General features: G+C 47.2%; 1 protein-coding gene and 2 long non-coding RNA genes across 4 annotated transcripts; 1 reads left to right on the forward strand and 2 right to left on the reverse strand.

The window, feature by feature from the left end:
* The first annotated feature begins 798 nt into the window (after positions 1-798).
* On the forward strand, positions 799-3,913 carry GEMIN7 (gem nuclear organelle associated protein 7). The gene is given in 5 exon segments (XM_030970669.1): positions 799-863; positions 2,423-2,583; positions 2,729-2,787; positions 2,790-2,882; positions 3,762-3,913. Coding segments are annotated over 5 exon segments (453 nt in total). The 5' UTR covers positions 799-813; the 3' UTR covers positions 3,852-3,913.
* Positions 3,914-5,003: 1,090 nt separating this feature from the next.
* Positions 5,004-8,996, reverse strand: LOC115916930. Its single transcript, XR_004061647.1, has 3 exons — positions 8,881-8,996; positions 8,050-8,074; positions 5,004-5,170 (listed from the first exon to the last, which is right to left on the reverse strand). It is a non-coding gene; the product is annotated as an uncharacterized LOC115916930 (long non-coding RNA).
* A 4,125-nt stretch (positions 8,997-13,121) lies between these two features.
* On the reverse strand, positions 13,122-18,375 carry LOC115916931. Of its 2 annotated transcripts, none has more exons than XR_004061648.1 (3): positions 18,336-18,375; positions 15,741-15,801; positions 13,122-13,181 (listed from the first exon to the last, which is right to left on the reverse strand). It is a non-coding gene; the product is annotated as an uncharacterized LOC115916931 (long non-coding RNA). The 2 variants fall into 2 exon arrangements; XR_004061649.1 differs by having other exon boundaries at positions 18,332-18,375.
* Positions 18,376-19,473: the final 1,098 nt, after the last annotated feature.

Raw genomic sequence — 19,473 nt, forward strand, 5'->3', positions numbered from 1 at the left:
ACGGAGGGGATGGCGGGGAAAGAACGAGGATAACGGGAGGAGGAGGTGGAGCGCCCGGGCCGGCGGTCGTGGCGAATCTGCGGCGGCGAATCTGCGGCGGGGTGAGGGGCGGCAGATTCGGCACGGAGCGGGGATTTGGGGGATTTTCGGTAAATTTGAGGGAATTTGGGGAAAAAGAGAGAGGGGGAGAGGGGAAGGGAGCGGGGGAGAGCGGTGAGGGGGCTCCGGTGGCAGCAGGGCTGGGGAGGTCTCGGGGGTGCCGGTGGCGAATCGGCGGAGCGGCGGCAGCGCTGGGCCGGGGACCCGCGTGGGGAGCGGACCGGGACCGGAACCGGATTGGGACCGGGACCAGGAATCCCACACGGGTACGGGACCGGGCTGGAACGGACCGGGAATCCCACACGGGTACGGGACCGGGGCTGGGAACGGGACCAGGAATCCCACGGGTACGGGACCGGGGCTGTGAACCGGACCGGGAATCCCACAGGTACGGGACCGGGGCTGTGAACCGGGACCAGGAATCCCACACGGGTACGGGACCGGGGCTGTGAACCGGACCGGGAATCCCACACGGGTACGGGACCGGGGCTGGGAACGGGACCAGGAATCCCACACGGGTACGGGACCGGGACTGGGAACCGGACCGGGAATCCCACACGGGTGCGGGACCGGGGCTGTGAACCGGACCGGGAATCCCACACGGGTGCGCGACCGGGGCTGGGAACCGGACCGGGAATCCCACACGGGTACGGGACCGGGATTGGGATCGCGACCGGTACCGGGGCTGTGAACGGGACCGGGAATCCCACACGGATGCGGGACCGGGGCTGGGAACGGGAACCGGGACCAGGAATCCCACACGGGTACGGGACCGGGGCTGTGAACCGGACCGGGAATCCCACACGGGTACGGGACCGGGAATCCCACACGGGTACGGGACCGGGAATCCACGTGGGAGACCCCATTGGGATCGGGAATCGCACACGGGACCGGGAATCCCGCCCGGGACCGGTACCGGGAATGCCACACGAGACCGGGAATGGGACGGGGAATTCTACACGGGTCTGGATCGGGAACGGAAATCCCAACCGGGACCGGGAATGGGAACCGGACCGGGAATCCCACTCGGGAACGGGACCGGGAATTCCACGCGGGAAACGGGACCGTGACTCCCTCTTTTCCCCCATTTTTCTCCATTTTTTCCCCATTTTCCCCCTCCCCCAATTTTCTCCCTCTTTTCCCCCATTTTCCCCCTTTCCCTCCTTTTCCCCATTTTCTCCTTTTTCCCCCTTTTTCCCCTTTTTTCCCCATTTTTCTCCCTCTTTTCCCCATTTTTCTCTTTTCCCCCCCATTTTTCTCCCTCTTTTTCCCCCATTTTCTCCCTCTTTTCCTCCCTCTTTCCCCATTTTCCTCCATTTCCCCCCCATTTTTCTCCATTTTCCCCCCATTTTTCTCCCTCTTTTTCCCCCATTTTCTCCCTCTTTTCCCCCATTTTCCCCCCATTTTTCTCCCTCTTTCCCCATTTTCTCCCTCTTTCCCCCCATTTTCCTCCATTTTTCCCCTCCCCCATTTTTCTCCCTCTTTTCCCCAATTTTCCCCCCATTTTTCTCCATTTCCCCCCATTTTTCTCTCTCTTTTCCCCCATTTTTCTCCATTTTTCTCCCTTTTCCCCCATTTTCCCCCCATTTTTCTCCCTCTTTCCCCCCATTTTTCTCCCTCCTTTCCCCATTTTTCTCTTTTCCCCCCCATTTTCTCCCTCTTTTCCCCTCCCCCATTTTTCTCCCTCTTTTCCCCCATTTTTCCCTCCATTTTTCTCCCTCTTTCCCCCATTTTCCTCCCTCTTTCCCCCATTTTTCCCCCATTTTTCTCCCTCTTTTTCCCCCATTTTCTCCCTCTTTCCCCCCATTTTCCTCCATTTTTCCCCTCCCCCATTTTTCTCCCTCTTTTCCCCAATTTTCCCCCCATTTTTCTCCATTTCCCCCATTTTTCTCTCTTTTCCCCCATTTTTCTCCATTTTTCTCCCTCTTTTCCCCCTTTTTCCCCCCATTTTTCTCCCTCTTTCTCCCCATTTTTCCCCCATTTTTCTCCCTCTTTTCCCCCATTTTTTCCCCCTCTTTCCCCCATTTCCCCATTTTCTCCCTCTTTCCCCTCCCCCATTTTTCTCCCTCTTTCCCCCCATTTTCCCCCCATTTTTCTCCCTCTTTTCCCCCTTTTTCTCCCTCTTTTCCCCCCATTTTCCCCCCATTTTTCTCCCTATTTTCCCCATTTCTCCCTCTTTCCCCCCATTTTCCTCCATTTTCCCCTCCCCCATTTTTCTCCCTCTTTTCCCCCATTTTCCCCCCAATTTCTCCATTTTCCCCCCATTTTTCTCCCTTTTTTCCTGCCCCATTTCCCCGCTTTCCCCTCCTTTCCCGTTCCGCAGCCGCTCCATGGCCGATCCCATCCCGGTTCCCGTGGGGATCCTGCGCCTCCCGCGGGGCCCCGACAGCTCCGGCAGCCGCGGCTTCTCCCGGCACCGGGACCGGGACCGTGACCGTGACCAGGGACGGGACCAGGACCGTGACCGGGACCGTGACCGTGACCGTGACCGGGACCGTGACCGTGACCGTGACCGTGACCAGGACCGGGACCAGGACCGTGACCGGGACCGTGACCGTGACCGTGACCAGGACCGTGACCGTGACCGTGACCGGGACCGGGACCAGGACCGGGACCTCGCCGCTTGCAGGCCGTGCGGAGCGGGCCGGGCCGCCCGCTCGGGAGCTATCTCTGCGCCTCCTCGGGGGCCCCGGCGGGGCAAACGGAGCCGCTTCTGCCTCTGCACCGGGCTCGGGCTGCGCGCCGACTTCGGGGCGGCCGATGTGCACTGCGGGGCCTTCCAGGTCAGCGCTGCTTTCTGCCTTTTTCCCTTTTCTTCCACCTTTTCCCCCTTTTTTCTGGCTTTCCCCCGGTTTTCTCCCCTTTTTTTCTGGCTTTATTCTTGATTTTCCCCCCTTTTTTTTTGGCTTTATTCTTGGTTTTCCCTTTTTTTCTGGCTTTATTCTTGGTTTTCCCTTTTTTTCTGGCTTTATTCTTGGTTTTCCCTTTTTTTCTGGCTTTTCCCCCAGTTTTCTCCCCCTTTTCTGGCTTTATTCTTGGTTTTCTCCCCTTTTTCTGCCTTTCCCCCCCGGTTTTCTCCCCTTTTCTGGCTTTTTTCTTGGTTTCCCCCCTTTTTTTCTGGCTTTATTCTTGGTTTCTCCCCTTTTTCTGCCTTTCCCCCTGGTTTTCTTCCCTTTTTCTGGCTTTATTCTTGGTTTTCCCTTTTTTTCTGGCTTTTTTCTTGGTTTCCCCCCTTTTTTTTCTGGCTTTATTCTTGGTTTCCCCCCTTTTTTCTGCCTTTTCCCTCGGTTTTCTTCCCTTTTTCTGGCTTTTTTCTCGGTTTTCCCCCTTTTTTTCTGGTTTTATTCTTGGTTTTCCCTTTTTTTCTGGCTTTTCCCCCGGTTTTCTCCCCCTTTTTTTTCTAGCTTTATTCTTGGTTTTCTCCCCTTTTCTGGCTTTATTCGTGGTTTGCCCCCTTTTTTTCTGCCTTTTCCCCCTTTCCTCTCTTTTTTTCCGCCTTTTCATTGGAAATTTTCCACATTTTTCTTTTTTCTCAGGAATTTTCCCAATTTTCCCTGACTTCCCACCCTTTTTATTTGGAATTTTCCCCATTTCCCTGACTCCCCACCCTTTTGATTTGCAATTTTTCCCCATTTTTCCCGACTTTTCCCCCTTTTTTCCAGGTGGATTCTCTGTGGACCCCTCTGGGAGTTCAGGCCTCGGCCCTGCTGCGCTCTGGGGACGTTCTGGAATTTTCCTTCCCTCTGGAATGACCCCGGCAATTCCTGCACTCAGCCCCCCAGGGAATAAATGGATTTTTTTCCATTTTTCCACTGCCTTGTTCTGGCTTTTTTCTGCAATTTCCCCTTTTTTCTGACTTTTTCCCATCCTCCTTCTCCCTCTTCCTGATTTTTTCTGCCTTTTCCCACTTTTCTCCTCCCTTTTCCTGGTTTTTTCCCCAATTTCCTCCCTTTTTCTCCTTTTTCCCCGGCTTTTCTCTCCTTTTTCCCACTTCCCCCCAGACTTTTCCCCCCTTTTATTTTCCTGCCCTTTCCCCCCTTTTTTCTGATTTATTTTTCCCAATTTTCCTCCTTTTTCCTGACTTTTCCCTACTTTTTTTCCCCCTTTTTGTGGCTTTTCCCCATTTTCCTGGTCCCCCCCATTTCCCAGACTTTTCCTCCATTTTTCCAGCTTTTCCCCATTTTTCCATTATTTTTCCCAATTTTTCCAGGTTTTCCCCCTTTTTTTCCAGCTTTTTTTCCATCATTTTTTCCCAAATTTTCCTGCTTTCCCCCCTCTTTTTTCCCATTTTTTTTCCTGGCTCTTTTCCCCCATTTTCCCCCTTTTTTTTTCTGGCTTTTTTCCCCATTTTTCCCATTATTTTTCCCAATTTTCCAGGTTTTCCCCCCTTTTTTCCAGTTTTTCCATATTTTTCCCAATTTTCCTGTTTTTCCACCCCTTTTTTCCCAGCTTTTTTTCCCCAGCTTTTTCCCATTTTTTCCTGGCTCTTTCCCCCATTTCCCCCCTTTTTTTCTGGCTTTTTTCCCCCAATTTTTCCATTATTTTCCCCCAATTTTTCCAGCTTTTTCCCCCTTTTCCCCATCATTTTTTCCCATCATTTTTTCCAGGTTTTCCCCCCTTTTTCCCAGCTTTTTTCCCATAATTTTTTCCCAAGTTTTCCAGCTTTTCCCCATAATTTCACCATTTTTCCTGCTTTTCCACCCCTTTTTTCCCAGCTTTTTTTTTTTCATTTTTCCAGCTTTTCCCCATTTTTTCCCATAATTTTCCCCAAATTTTCCATCTTTTTTCCCCTTTTTTTCCATAATTTCTTCTCCTGTTTTTCCACCTTTTCCCCCTTTTCCCCATCATTTTTTCCCCAATTTTTCCCCCCCCTTTTCCATCTTTTTTCCCCTTTTTTTCCATAATTTCTTCTCGTTTTTTCCAGCTTTTTTTCCCCTTTTCCTCAGTTTTTGCCCCATTTCCCGCGGGCACCGACAATTCCGGGGGAATTTGGGATTTTCCAGGGATTTATTGGGAGGGCTCCGTCCCTCAGTGCCGGTAGTGGGGGCTCCGCGAGTGCGACCGCGAGTGCCTGGGGGAAAAACGGGAAAAAATGGGGAAAAACGGGAAATTTGGGAAATTTGGGATTCCTGGGATCTGGGGAAATGGGAAATTTGGGATTCCTGGCAAAATGGGAAATTTGGGATTCCTGTGGTTTGGGGAAAAGAGGAAAATTGGGGAAAAAATGGGAAATTTGGGATTTCTGGGAAAATGGGAATGGGAAATTTGGGGAAAATGGGAAATCTGGGGAAAATGGGAAATTTGGGGAAAATGGGAAATCTGGGATTCCTGGGATTTGGGGAAAGAGGAAAATTGGGGAAAAAAAGGGAAATTTGGGATTCCTGGGATCTGGGGAAATGGGAAATTTGGGATTCCTGGCAAAATGGGAAAATTGGGATTCCTGGGATTTGGGGAAAGAGGAAAATTGGGGAAAAAAAATGGGAAATTTGGGATTTCTGGGATTTGGGGAAAGAGGAAAATTTGGGATTCCTGGCAAAATGGGAAATTTGGGATTCCTGTGGTTTGGGAAAAGAGGAAAATTGGGGAAAATGGGAAATTTGGGATCCCTGGGAAAATGGGACATTTCAGAAAAATGGGAGATTTGGGAAAATGGAAAATTTGGGAAAAATGGGAAATTTGGGATTCCTGGGATCTGGGGAAATGGGAAATTTGGGATTCCTGGCAAAATGGGAAATTTGGGATTCCTGTGGTTTGGGAAAAGAGGAAAATTGGGGAAAAAAATGGGAAATTTGGGATTTCTGGGAAAATGGGAATGGGAAATTTGGGAAAAATTGGAAATTTGGGGAAAATGGGAAATTTGGGGAAAATGGGAAATCTGGGATTCCTGGGATTTGGGGAAAGAGGAAAATTTGGGATTCCTGGCAAAATGGGAAATTTGGGATTCCTGGGATCTGGGGAAAGAGGAAAATTTGGGATTCCTGGCAAAATGGGAAATTTGGGATTCCTGTGGTTTGGGAAAAGAGGAAAATTGGGGAAAATGGGAAATTTGGGATCCCTGGGAAAATGGGACATTTCAGAAAAATGGGAGATTTGGGAAAATGGAAAATTTGGGAAAAATGGGAAATTTGGGATTCCTGGGATCTGGGGAAATGGGAAATTTGGGATTCCTGGCAAAATGGGAAAATTGGGATTCCTGGGATCTGGGAAAAGAGGAAAATTGGGGGAAAAAAAAGGGAAATTTGGGATTTCTGGGAAAATGGAAATGGTGAAAATTGGGATTTCTGGGATCTGGGGAAAGAGGAAAATTGGGGAAAAAAAGGGAAATTTAGGATTCCTGGGATTTGGGAAAAAGGAAATGGTGAAATTTGGGATCTGGGAAAATGGGAAATTTGGTGAAAATGGGAGATTTGGGAAAAACAAGAAAAATGGGAATCCTGGGAAAATGGGAAATTTGGGGAAAATGGGAAATCTGGGATTCCTGGGATTTGGGGAAAGAGGAAAATTGGGGAAAAAAAGGGAAATTTGGGATTCCTGGGATCTGGGGAAAGAGGAAAATTGGGGAAAAAAATGGGAAATTTGGGATTTCTGGGATCTGGGGAAATGGGAAATTTGGGATTCCTGGCAAAATGGGAAAATTGGGATTCCTGTGGTTTGGGGAAAAGAGGAAAATTGGGGAAAAAAAATGGGAAATTTGGGATTTCTGGGATTTGGGGAAAGAGGAAAATTGGGGAAAATGGGAAATTTGGGATCCCTGGGAAAATGGGACATTTCAGAAAAATGGGAGATTTGGGAAAATGGAAAATTTGGGAAAAATGGGAAATTTGGGATTGCTGGGATCTGGGGAAATGGGAAATTTGGGATTCCTGGCAAAATGGGAAATTTGGGATTCCTGTGGTTTTGGGAAAAAAGAGGAAAATTGGGGAAAAAAATGGGAAATTTGGGATTTCTGGGAAAATGGGAATGGGAAATTTGGGAAAAATTGGAAATTTGGGGAAAATGGGAAATTTGGGGAAAATGGGAAATCTGGGATTCCTGGGATTTGGGGAAAGAGGAAAATTGGGGAAAAAAAAGGGAAATTTGGGATTCCTGGGATCTGGGGAAAGAGGAAAATTTGGGATTCCTGGCAAAATGGGAAATTTGGGATTCCTGGGATCTGGGGAAAGAGGAAAATTTGGGATTCCTGGCAAAATGGGAAATTTGGGATTCCTGGGATTTGGGGAAAGAGGAAAATTGGGGAAAATGGGAAATTTGGGATCCCTGGGAAAATGGGACATTTCAGAAAAATGGGAGATTTGGGAAAAATGGGAAATTTGGGAAAAATGGGAAATTTGGGATTGCTGGGATCTGGGGAAATGGGAAATTTGGGATTCCTGGCAAAATGGGAAAATTGGGATTCCTGGGATCTGGGAAAAGAGGAAAATTGGGGGAAAAAAAAGGGAAATTTGGGATTTCTGGGAAAATGGAAATGGTGAAAATTGGGATTTCTGGGATTTGGGGAAAGAGGAAAATTGGGGAAAAAAAGGGAAATTTAGGATTCCTGGGATTTGGGAAAAAGGAAATGGTGAAATTTGGGATCTGGGAAAATGGGAAATTTGGTGAAAATGGGAGATTTGGGAAAAACAAGAAAAATGGGAATCCTGGGAAAATGGGAAATTTGGGGAAAATGGGGAATTTGGGATCCCTGGGAAAATGGGAAAATTGGGATTTCTGGGATCAGGGCAAACGGGAAATTTGGGAAAATGGGAAATTTGGGGGTTCTGGAAAAACAGGAATGTGAAATTTGGGATTTCTGGGAAAAGGTGGAATTTAGGAAAACGGGAAATTTGGGATTCTTGGGATCAGGGAAAACGGGAAATTTGGGATTCCCTGGGATCAGGGAACGGGGCTGGATCAACCCCAGGATCTCCAGAAATCCCAGAAATCCGGAAATCCCGGGAATTGCGGCCGTACCTCCGGGAGGAGCTGTACTCCCGACCTGCCGGGGAAACACCACAAATCAACTCCCAAAATTCCCTTTTTTCCCACTTCTTTCCCCATTTTTCCCACCCCAAAATCCCACAGCTCGGCCTCCCCCAAAATCCCATTTTCCAGCCCCAAATCCCTTTTCTTCCCCCAATTTTTTCCCATTTTTCCCACCCCAAAATCCCATTTTTCCTCCCCATGTTCCAGCCCCAAATCTCTTTTTTTCCCCCAAATTTTTCCCATTTTTCCCACCCCAAAATCCCATTTTTCCTCCCCATTTTCCAGCCCCAAATCCCTTTTCTTTCCCCCATTTTTCCCCCATTTTTCCCACCCCAAAATCCCATTTTTCTCCCCATTTTCCAGCCCCAAATCCCTTTTCTTTCCCCAATTTTTTCCCATTTTTCCCACCCCAAAATCCCATTTTTCCTCCCCATTTTCCAGCCCCAAATCCCTTTTTTTTTTTCCCCCAATTTTTTTCCCATTTTTCCAGCTGGAAATCCCTCCCCACTCTGCCTCCCCCATCCCCTGGAATTTTGGGAATGGCTCCCGGAATTTTTGGGGAATTTTCCAGGAATTTTGGGAATGGACCCCTCAGAGCCCTGGGGAACGTTGGGAATTTTCTGGGAATTTGGGGAATTTTCTGGGAATCGCCCAGAATTTTGGGAAGGGACCCCAAAGACCCCTGGGAAAGTGGGAACGGCTCCCGAATTTTTGGGGAATTTTCCAGGAATTTTGGGAAGGAACCCCCTGAGAGCCCCGGGGAAGGTTGGGAATTTGGGGAATTTGGGGATTTTTGGGGAATTTTGGGGATTTGCGCACCGTGGCGCGGGGAGGGGCTGCGGCTCTGGCGGCTGTACTGGCGCTCCCACTCCTCCCGCTCCTTCTCCCGACGCTCGCGCTCCCTGAAAACCGGGAAAAAACGGGGAAAGTGGGAAAAACGGGGAAAGTGGGAAAAACGGGAGAAGTGGGGAAAACGGGGAAAGTGGGGAAAACGGGGAAAAGTGGGAAAACGGGAAAAATGGGGAAAGTGGGAAAAACGGGGAAAGTGGGAAAAATGGGGAAAATGGGATGAGAGATGGGGAAAAATGGGATTGGGGATGGGGAAATGGGAAAAGACAGCAGGAAAATGGGAAAAATGGGATTGGGGATGGGAAAAATGGGATTGGGGATGGGGAAAATGGGATTGGGGATGGGGAAATGGGAAAAAATGGGATCAGGGACACAGAAAAGCTGGGAAAATGGGATCAAGGACACAGGCAATGGGAAAAGCAGGGAAAGGGCTGGGAAAAAGGGGTTGGGAAGATAGGGGTGGGAAAATGGGGAATATGGGGAAAAGGGGCGGGGAAAAGGGCGGGAAAAAGGGGCTGGGAATGGGGAAAGGGGGTGGGAGGAAAAGGGGTGGGAATGGGAAGGGGGGGATGGGACGGGGTGGGAATGGGGAAAAATCAGGGGTTGGGAAAATGGGAATGGGGAGAGGGGGGGAAAAATGGGGATTGGGAATGGGGATGGGGAGGAATGGGAAAACAGGCAGGAAAATGGGAAAAATGGGATTGGGGATGGGGAAAAATGGGATTGGGGATGGGGAAATGGGAAAAAATGGGATCAGGGACACAGAAAAGCTGGGAAAATGGGATCAAGGACACAGGCAATGGGAAAAGCAGGGAAAGGGCTGGGAATGGGGATCAGGGGTTGGGGATCAGGGGTTGGGAATGGGGATCAGGGGTTGGGAATGGGGATCAGGGGCTGGGAATGGGGATCAGGGGGTGGGAATGGGGATCAGGGGTTGGGAATGGGGATCAGGGGTTGGGAATGGGGATCAGGGGTTGGGAATGGGGATCAGGGGCTGGGAATGGGGATCAGGGCTTGGGAATCAGGATCAGGGGTTGGGAATCAGGATCAGGGGTTGGGAATGGGGATCAGGGGCTGGGAATGGGGATCAGGGGTTGGGAATCAGGATCAGGGGTTGGGAATGGGGATCAGGGGCTGGGAATGGGGATCAGGGGCTGGGAATGGGGATCAGGGCTTGGGAATGGGGATCAGGGGCTGGGAATGGGGATCAGGGGCTGGGAATGGGGATCAGGGGCTGGGAATCAGGATCAGGGGTTGGGAATCAGGATCAGGGGCTGGAATGGGGATCAGGGGCTGGGAATGGGGATCAGGGGCTGGGAATGCGGAATGGGGATCAGGGGTTGGGAATGGGGATCAGGGGTTGGGAATGGGGATCAGGGGCTGGGAATGGGGATCAGGGGCTGGGAATGGGGATCAGGGGTTGGGAATCAGGATCAGGGGTTGGGAATCAGGATCAGGGGTTGGGAATGGGGATCAGGGGTTGGGAATGGGGATCAGGGGTTGGGAATGGGGATCAGGGGGTGGGAATGAGGATCTGGAGATGGGGAATGAGGATCTGCAGTTGGGAATGGGGATCAGGGGTTGGGAATGGGGATCAGGGGCTGGGAATGGGGATCAGGGGTTGGGAATGGGGATCAGGGGTTGGGAATCAGGATCAGGGGTTGGGAATCGGGATCAGGGGCTGGAATGGGATCAGGGGTTGGGAATGAGGTGGATCAGGAGGTATCAGGGGTTGGGGGCAGTGGGGATTTGAATAATGGGACTGCGGGCCATGGCCAGAGACTGCAGTACTATGCGATCTTGCGGGCCATCGGCGCTTTACCTGCCTGGGAAAAGGAGAAATTCCAGTTCAGCCCCGAGCGCCAGGGCGGCCACGATCCGGCCCTGTGGGTGCCAGCCCCGGCCCAGTTCAATCCCATTGAAATCCCAGTTCAGTCCCATTGCAATCCCAGTTCAATCCCATTGAAATCCCAGTTCAATCCCATTCCCATCCCAGTTCAATCCCATTGAAATCCCAGTTCAATCCCATTCCCATCCCAGTTCAATCCCATTCCCATCCCAGTTCAATCCCATTGAAATCCCAGTTCAATCCCATTCCCATCCCAGTTCAGTCCCATTGAAATCCCAGTTCAATCCCATTGAAATCCCAGTTCAATCCCATTCCCATCCCAGTTCAGTCCCATTGCAATCCCAGTTCAGTCCCATTGCAATCCCAGTTCAGTCCCATTTCCATCCCAGTTCAGTCCCATTGCAATCCCAGTTCAATCCCATTGAAATCCCAGTTCAGTCCCATTGCAATCCCAGTTCAATCCCATTGAAATCCCAGTCCAGTCCCATTGAAATCCCAGTTCAGTCCATTCCCATCCCAGTTCAATCCCATTGAAATCCCAGTTCAATCCCATTGAAATCCCAGTTCAGTCCATTCCCATCCCAGTTCAGTCCATTCCCATCCCAGTTCAATCCCATTGCAATCCCAGTTCAATCCCATTTCTGTCCCATTTCTATCCCGATAAAATCCCATTTTTATCCTGGTTTTATCCCATTTCCATCCCACTTCAATCCTCATTTTGATCCCATTTTCATCCCAATTCAATCCAATTTTTATCCCAATTCAATCCCATTTTTCTCACAATTCAATCCCATTTAAATCCCATTTTCATCCCAATTCAATCCCATTTAAATCCCATTTTTCTCACAATTCAATCCCATTTTTCTCCCAATTCTGTCCCATTTTTATCCCATTTTTCTCACAATTCTGTCCCATTTAAATCCCATTTCTATCCCAATTCAATCCCAATTCAATCCCATTTTTATCCCAATTCTGTCCCATTTTTATCCCATTTTTCTCACACTTCAATCCCATTTTTATCCCATTTTTATCCCAATTCAATCCCACTTTTCTGCTCTGTTTACCCCAATTAAATCTCGTTTTTACCCACTTTAATCCCATTTTTCTCTTGTTTTTATCCTAATCAAACCCCATTTTCTCCTAATTTTATCCCAATTAAATTTAATTTTTCTCCAGGTTTTCTCCCATTATAAATTCTGTTTTTACCCAATTTTTCTCCTGTTTTTCTCCCATTTTTAACCCTTTTTTCTCCCATTTTTACCCTGGTTTTTCCTCATTTTTATCCTATTTTTCTCCCATTTTTACCCTGTTTTTTCCCCCATTTTCCCAGTTTTTTAACCCATTTTTCTCCCCTTTTTCTCCCATTTGTATCCTGTTCTTCCCCAATTTTTACCTGATTTTCTCCCATTTTTCTCCCATTTTTACCTTGATTTTTCCCCATTTTTCCCCCATTTTTCTCCCCTTTTTATCCCAATCAAATCCCATTTTTCTCCAATTTTTCTCCCCTTTTTACCCTGGTTTTTCCCCTTTTTTAACCCATTTTCACCTCTTTTTCTACATTTTTACCCTGGTTTCTTTCCCCATTTTTACCTATTTTTCTCCCCTTTTTCCCCAAATTTTCTCCCCTTTTTACCTTGTTTTTTTCCCCATTTTTTCTCCTGTTTTTCTCCCCTTCATCTCCCCTTTTTACCCCATTTTTCTCCTGATTTTCTCCCATTTTTCTCCCATTTTTACCTTGATTTTTCCCAATTTTTCTCCCCTTTTTATCCCAATCAAATCCCATTTTTCTCCAATTTTTCTCCCCTTTTTACCCTGGTTTTTCCCCTCATATTTTTCCCATTTCCCCCTTTTTTAACCCATTTTTCACCTCTTTTTCTACATTTTTACCCTGTTTTTTTCCCCCATTTTTACCTATTTTTCTCCCCTTTTTCCCCAATTTTTCTCCCCCTTTTTCTACCATTTTTACCCTGGGTTTTTTCCCCATTTTTCTTCCCTTTTTCCCCAATTTTTCTCCCCTTTTTCTCCCATTTTTACCTTGTTTTTTCCCCCATTTTTTCTCCTGTTTTTCTCCCCTTCATCTCCCCTTTTTCCCCAATTTTTCTCCCGTTTTTCTCCCATTTTTCTCCTATTTTTTCCCATTTTTCCTGTTTTTCTCCCTTTTTCCCCCTCTTTTTCTCCCCTTTTTCCCCCAGTTTCCCCCGTTTTCCTCCCATTTTTTCCCATTTTTCTCCCATTTTTAAACTGAATTAATCCCAATTTTCTCCCAATTAAATCCAGGGGTTTTTCCCCATTTCTATCCCACTTTTCTCCCAATTAATTCCCATTTTTAACCAATTTTCCCCGTTTTTCCCCCATTTTCCCACCTGTCTCTCATGCTCCTGCTGCAGCATCTTCTCCTGCGCCGCCTTCTTGTCGGCCTTGACTGGGGGTGGAGCAGGAACTCAGTGGGAATTTGGGGCAAAATCCGGGAATTTGGGGAAAATCTGGGATGATGGGCACTTCTGGGGGGTTCAGGGGGATTTGGGGGGATTTTGGGGGGAAATTTGGGGAAAAATTGGGGAATTTTAGGGGAAATTTGGGGAAATTTGGGGAAAAATTGGGGAATTTTAGGGGAAATTTGGGGAATTTTGGGGAGGGAATTTGGGGGAAATTTGGGGGAATTTTGGAGGAAATTTGGGGGAATTCTGGGGGATTTGGGGGGAATTTTGGGGAAAAATTGGGGAATTTTAGGGGAAATTTGGGGGAATTTGGGGAAAAATTGGGGAATTTTCGGGGAAATTTGGGGGAAAAATTGGGGAATATTAGGGGGAAATTTGGGGAAAAATTGGGGAATTTTAGGGGAAATTTGGGGGAATTTTGGGGAACAATTGGGGAATATTAGGGGAAATTTGGGGAAAAATTTGGGGGAAAATTGGGGAATTTGGGGGGAAATTTGGGGAAAAATTGGGGAATTTTGGGGGAAATTTGGGGAAAAATTGGGGAATTTTAGGGGAAATTTGGGGGAATTCTGGGGAATTTTGGGGGATTTGGGGGGGAAATTTGGGGAATTTTGGGGGGTCCAAAGGGGACTTTGGGAGAATTCTGGGAGATTCTGGGGGGTCCCAAATGGATTTTGGGGGAATTCTGAGGGAAATTTGGGGGGGAATTTGGGGGATTGGGGGGGGGGAAATTTGGGGGAATTTTTGGGGATTTGGGGGTTTTTTGGGGGGATTTTAAGGGAATTTTTGGGGATTTTGGGGATCCCAGAGGAATTTGGGGAGGATTTGGAGGGATTTTGGGATCCCAGCTGGATTTTGGGGGGATTTTGGGAGATTCTGGTGATCCTGGCTGGATTTTGGGGTGGATTCAGAGAAATTCCAGGTGGGATTTTGGGGGATTTTTTGGGGAATTTTGAGGAATTTTGGGGGATTTGAGGAGAATTTTAGGATCCCAGGAAATTTAAGGGGGAATTTTTTGGGATTTCAAAAATCCCAGCAGAATTTTGGGTGGATTTGGGTGAGATTTTTGGGATCCCAGGTGAATTTTGGGGCAGATTCTGAGAAATTCCGGGTGTGGATTTTGGGGAATTTTTGGGGGATTTTTTTGGGAATTTTGGGGAATTTAGGGAGAATTTGTGCAGAATCCCAGGAATTTGGGGAAGATTTCAGGGATCTCAGGAGATTTCATGGGAATTTTGGGGAATTTTGGGACATTCAGGTGATCCTGGCCGGATTTGGGGGGGGTTTGAGAAATTCTGGGCGGGATTTTGGGGATTTTTGGGGGATTTTTTTGGGGATTTTTGTGAGGATTTTTGGGGGGATTTTTTGGGAATTTTGGGGATTTTTTTGGGGATTTTTGGGGGATTTTTTGGGAATTTTTTGGGGATTTTTAGGGGATTTTGGGGGGATTTTTGGGGGATTTTTGGGGGATTTTTGGGGATTTTTTTGAGGATTTTTTTGGGATTTTTTGGGGATTTTTTTTTTGGGGATTTTTGGGGGATTTTTGGGGAATTTTTTTTGGGATTTTTTGGGGATTTTTGGGGGAATTTTTTGGGGATTTTTTGGGATTTTTTGGGGAATTTTTTGGGGATTTTTTGGGGATTTTTTTGGGGATTTTTGGGGAATTTTTGGGGAATTTCTTGAGGATTTTTGGGGATTTTTTGGGGATTTTTTGGGGAATTTTTTTGGGGAATTTTTTGGGGATTTTTTGGGGATTTTTGGGGATTTTTTGGGGAATTTTGGGGGATTTTTGGGGGATTTTTTGGGGATTTTTGGGGGATTTTTGGGGGAATTTTGGGGATTTTGGGGGATTTTTTTGGGGATTTTTGGGGATTTTTGGGGGATTTTTTGGGAATTTTGGGGATTTTTGGGGATTTTTTGGGATTTTTGGGGGATTTTTTGGGGAATTTTTTGGGGATTTTTGGGGATTTTTGGGGGGATTTTTTGGGGATTTTTTTTGGGGGATTTTTGGGGGATTTTTGGGGATTTTTGGGGATTTTTGGGGGATTTTTTGGGGATTTTTTTGGGGATTTTTTGGGGGATTTTTGGGGGATTTTTTGGGGGATTTTTGGGGAATTTTTGGGGGATTTTTGGGATTTTTGGGGATTTTTGGGGATTTTTGGGGGGATTTTTGGGCATTTTTGGGGGACTTTTGGGGATTTTTGGGAATTTTTGGGGGATTTTTTGGGGATTTTTGGGGGATTTTTTGGGGATTTTTTGGGGGATATTTTTGGGAATTTTTTTGAGAATTTTTTGGGGGGATTTTTTGGGGATTTTTTGGGATTTTTTGGGGGATTTTGGGGGGATTTTTTGGGGGGATTTTTTGGGAATTTTTGGGGGACTTTTTGGGAATTTTTGGGGAATTTTGGGGGGATTTTTGGGGGATTTTTTTGGGAATTTTTGGGGGATTTTTGGGAATTTTTGGGGATTTTTTGGGGAATTTTTTGGGAATTTTTTGGGGATTTTTTTGGGGATTTTTTTGGGGATTTTTTGGGAATGCTCACACTGCCTGTTGAGCGCCTTCTGCATCCTGAGCCGGAGCTTCTCCTGCGGGGTCAGCTTGGGCTGCAGCAATTTGGGGGTTTGGGTCACGAGGAGGGGCCGGGGTGGGGGACCCCCCAAAAACCCCCAGAGCCTTTCCCAAGCAACGCCCGGCCCGGCCCCGGAATTGGGGAAATTTGGGGAATTCGGGGAGGGAGCTGGGGAAAAAATGGGGAAAAAAAAAAATGGGGGAAAAAGCAGAAAAATCTGGGAAAAAAACCCCAAAAAATCTGGGAAAACAACTCCAAAAAATCTGGGAAAAACCCAAAAAAATCTGGGGAAAAGGCAAAAAAAAATCTGGGAAAAAAAAGCAGGAAAATCTGGGAAAAAAGCAGGAAAATCTGGGGAAAAAGCAGGAAAATCTGGGGAAAAAATCCAAAAAATCTGGGGGAAAAAGCAGGAAAATCTGGGAAAAAACTCCAAAAAATCTGGGGAAAAACCCTAAAAAATCTGGGAAAAAGGCAAAGGAAAATCTGGGAAAAAAGCAGAAAAATCTGGGAAAAAGGCAAAAAAATCTGGGGAAAAAAAAGCAGAAAAATATGGGAAAAAGGCAAAAAAAAATGGTTAAACGGCAGAAAAATCTGGGGAAAAAATCCCAAAAAATCTGGGGGGAAAAAAGCCCAAAAAATCTGGGAAAAGGAAAAAAAAATCTGGGAAAAAGGCAAAAAAATTCCAGGAAAAAACCCCAAAAAATCTGGGGAAAAGGCAAAAAAATTTGGGAAAAAACCCCGAAAAAATCTGGGAAAAAGGCAAAATAATCTGGGAAAAAAAAGCAGAAAAATCTGGGGAAAAAACCCCAAAAAATCTGGGAAAAACCCAAAAAATCTGGGAAAAAGGCAAAAAAATTTGGGAAAAAAAAAGCCGAAAAATCTGGGAAAAAGGCAAAAAAATTTGGGAAAAAAAAGCAGAAAAATCTGGGAAAAAATCAAGGAAAATCCGGGAAAATTTCAGAAAATCGAGGGAAAATCTAAGCAAAACATGGGAAAAACAAGGGAAAACCCAGGAAAATCTGGGAAATGTAAGAAAATCTGGGAAAATAAGAGAAAATCTGGGAAATATTAGAAAAATACAATGAAAATCTGGGGAAATACCAGGGAAATCTCGGAAAATATGGGGAAATCGGGAAAAAACTGGAAAACCTGGGAAAATAAAAAAAAATTTACAAAAATCTGGGAAAATCCAAGAAAATCTGGGGAAAATCTGAGGAGAATCTGGAAAAAATCTTGGGCAACCCAGGAAAATCTGGGAAAATGCAAGAAAAATGGGGAAAATCTGGGAGAATTTGGGAAAATCCAAGAAAAATTATAAAAATCTGGGAAAAGCCAAGAAAATATAGGGGGAAAAACCTGGGAAAATCGTGCAAAATCTGAGAAAAATGGAAGAAAAATTAAGAAAATCTGGGGAAATCCAGGAAAATCTGGGAAAATTGGGAGCAAAATCAAGAAAATCTGGGGAAATTTGGGAAAATCTGGGGGAAAATCTGGGAAAATCCAGGAAAGTCGGGGAAAATTTAGGAAAGCTCCCCCCCCGAGCTGATTTTTTCCCCCAAATCCCCAAAAATCCCCAAAATCCCTGCAAAATCCCCCAAAATTCCCAGGAAATTCCCCAAAATCCCCGGAAATTCCCCAAATCCCCCCAAACCCAGAAAACCCCAAAATCCCCCAAAATCCCCGAAAATTCTCCAAACGGAAATTCCCCCCAAAATCCCGGAAAATCCTCCAAAATCCCCAGGAAATTCCCCCAAATTCCCAGGAAATTCCCCCAAAATCCCCAGAAATTCCCCCCAAAATCCCAGGAAATTCCCCCAAAATCCCAGAAAATTCAGAAATTCCCCCCAAAATCCCAGAAATTCCCCCCAAAATCCTCCCCTAAAATCCCATCCCTGGTGATTCCAAGGGGATCTTTGGGATTCCCTGATCCCTGGGGGATCCCCAATCCCTTTGGCACCCCAAATCCCTTTAGGATCCCCAATCCCCTTTAGGATCCCCAATCCCTGTAGGCTCCCCAGTCCCTTTAGGATCCCCAATCCCTTTAGGCTCCCCAATCCCTTTAGGATCCCCAATCCCATTGGCCCCCCCCGGTGCCCCGAGGCTCCCCAATCCCTTTGGCACCCCCAGCTCCCCTTTAGGCTCCCCAATCCCGTTAGGATCCCCAATCCCCTTGCCCCCTAATCATTAGCCCAAACCTTAGGACCCACGGCCCCCCCCCCCCTCCCCCAATCCCCCCTTCCCCCCCCCCCCCCTTTCCCCCACCTTGCTCCCCCAGCCCCGCCCGGTCCCCCCCTTCCCCCTCGCCCCTAAATGGACACCCTGTAACCCCTTAGCCCAACTAGACCCCCCCCCCCTCCCCCCCCCCCGCCCCCTAGATCCCATTAGGATCCCCAATCCCTTTAGGCTCCCCCAAACCACCCCCCTTTAGGCTCCCCAATCCCTTAGGCCCCCACCCTTTAGGCCCGCGTGCCCCGTGCCCGAGGCTCCCCAATCCCTTTGGCAGCCCCGGTGCCGCTCCCACAGAGCCGATTCCGTTCAGAACAAGGGGAAATCCCAATTCTTACTGACTTTGGCAGCTCCGGACTCTTTACCGGCACCCGCGTCCGCCCTGAGGGGAAACACGGCGGGGAATCGGGGGGATTCAGAAATTTGGGGAGAAAAATGGGGGAATTGGGGAAAATTGGGGAAAAAATGGGGGGGGGAAACTGGGGGAAAACTGGGGGGAAATTGGGGGAGAAAATGGGGAAAAATTGGGGGGAAAAATTGGGGAAAATCCAGGAAAATTGGGGGGAAATTGGGGAAAAAAATGGGAAAATTGGGGAGAAAAATTGGGGGGAAATTGGGGGAAAATCCAAGAAAATTGGGGGAAAATTGGGGGGAAAAATTGGGGAGAAAATGGGGAGAAAATTGGGGAGAAAAACTGGGGAAAATTGGGGGGAAATTCAGAAATTGGGGAGAAAATTGGGGAAATGGGAAAATTGGGAAGAAAATTGGGGAGAAATTGGGGAGAAAATGGGAAAATTGGGGGGGGGAAAATTGGGGAGAAAAATTGGGGAGAAAATTGGGGAGAAAATTGGGGAGAAAATTGGGGAAAAATGGGAAAATTGGGGAGAAAATTGGGGGAGAAAATGGGGAAAATTGGGGGGGGGAAAATTGGGGGGAAAATTGGGGACAATTGGGGGGAATTGAGAAAATTGGGGGGAAAAATTGGGGAGAAAATTGGGGGAGAAAATGGGGAAAATTTGGGGAGAAAATTGGGGGAAATTGAGAAAATTGGGGGAGAAAATTGGGAAAATTGGGGGAAAATGGGAGAGAAAATTGCGGGGGAAAATTGGGGGAAATTGAGAAAATTGGGGGGTAAAATTGGGGGGAAAATTGGGGGGGAAAATGGGAAAATTGGGGGAGAAAATGCGGAAAATTTGGGGGGGAAATTGGGGGGGGAATTGGGGGAAATTGAGAAATTTGGGGGGGAAATTGGGGAGAAAACTGGGAAAATTGGGGGGAAAAATGGGAAAATTGGGGGAGAAAATGGGGAAAATTTGGGGAGAAAATTGGGGAAAAATGGGAAAATTGGGAGAAAAATTGGGGGGGGAAATTGGGGAAAATTGGGGAGAAAATTGGGGGGGAAATTTGGGGGAAATTGAGAAATTTGGGGGGAAATTGGGGAGAAAATTGGGGGAAAATTGGGGAGAAAATCCAGGAAACT

The sequence above is a fragment of the Camarhynchus parvulus genome, unplaced genomic scaffold, assembly GCF_901933205.1.
Source record: "Camarhynchus parvulus unplaced genomic scaffold, STF_HiC, whole genome shotgun sequence".
Taxonomy (NCBI): domain Eukaryota; kingdom Metazoa; phylum Chordata; class Aves; order Passeriformes; family Thraupidae; genus Camarhynchus; species Camarhynchus parvulus.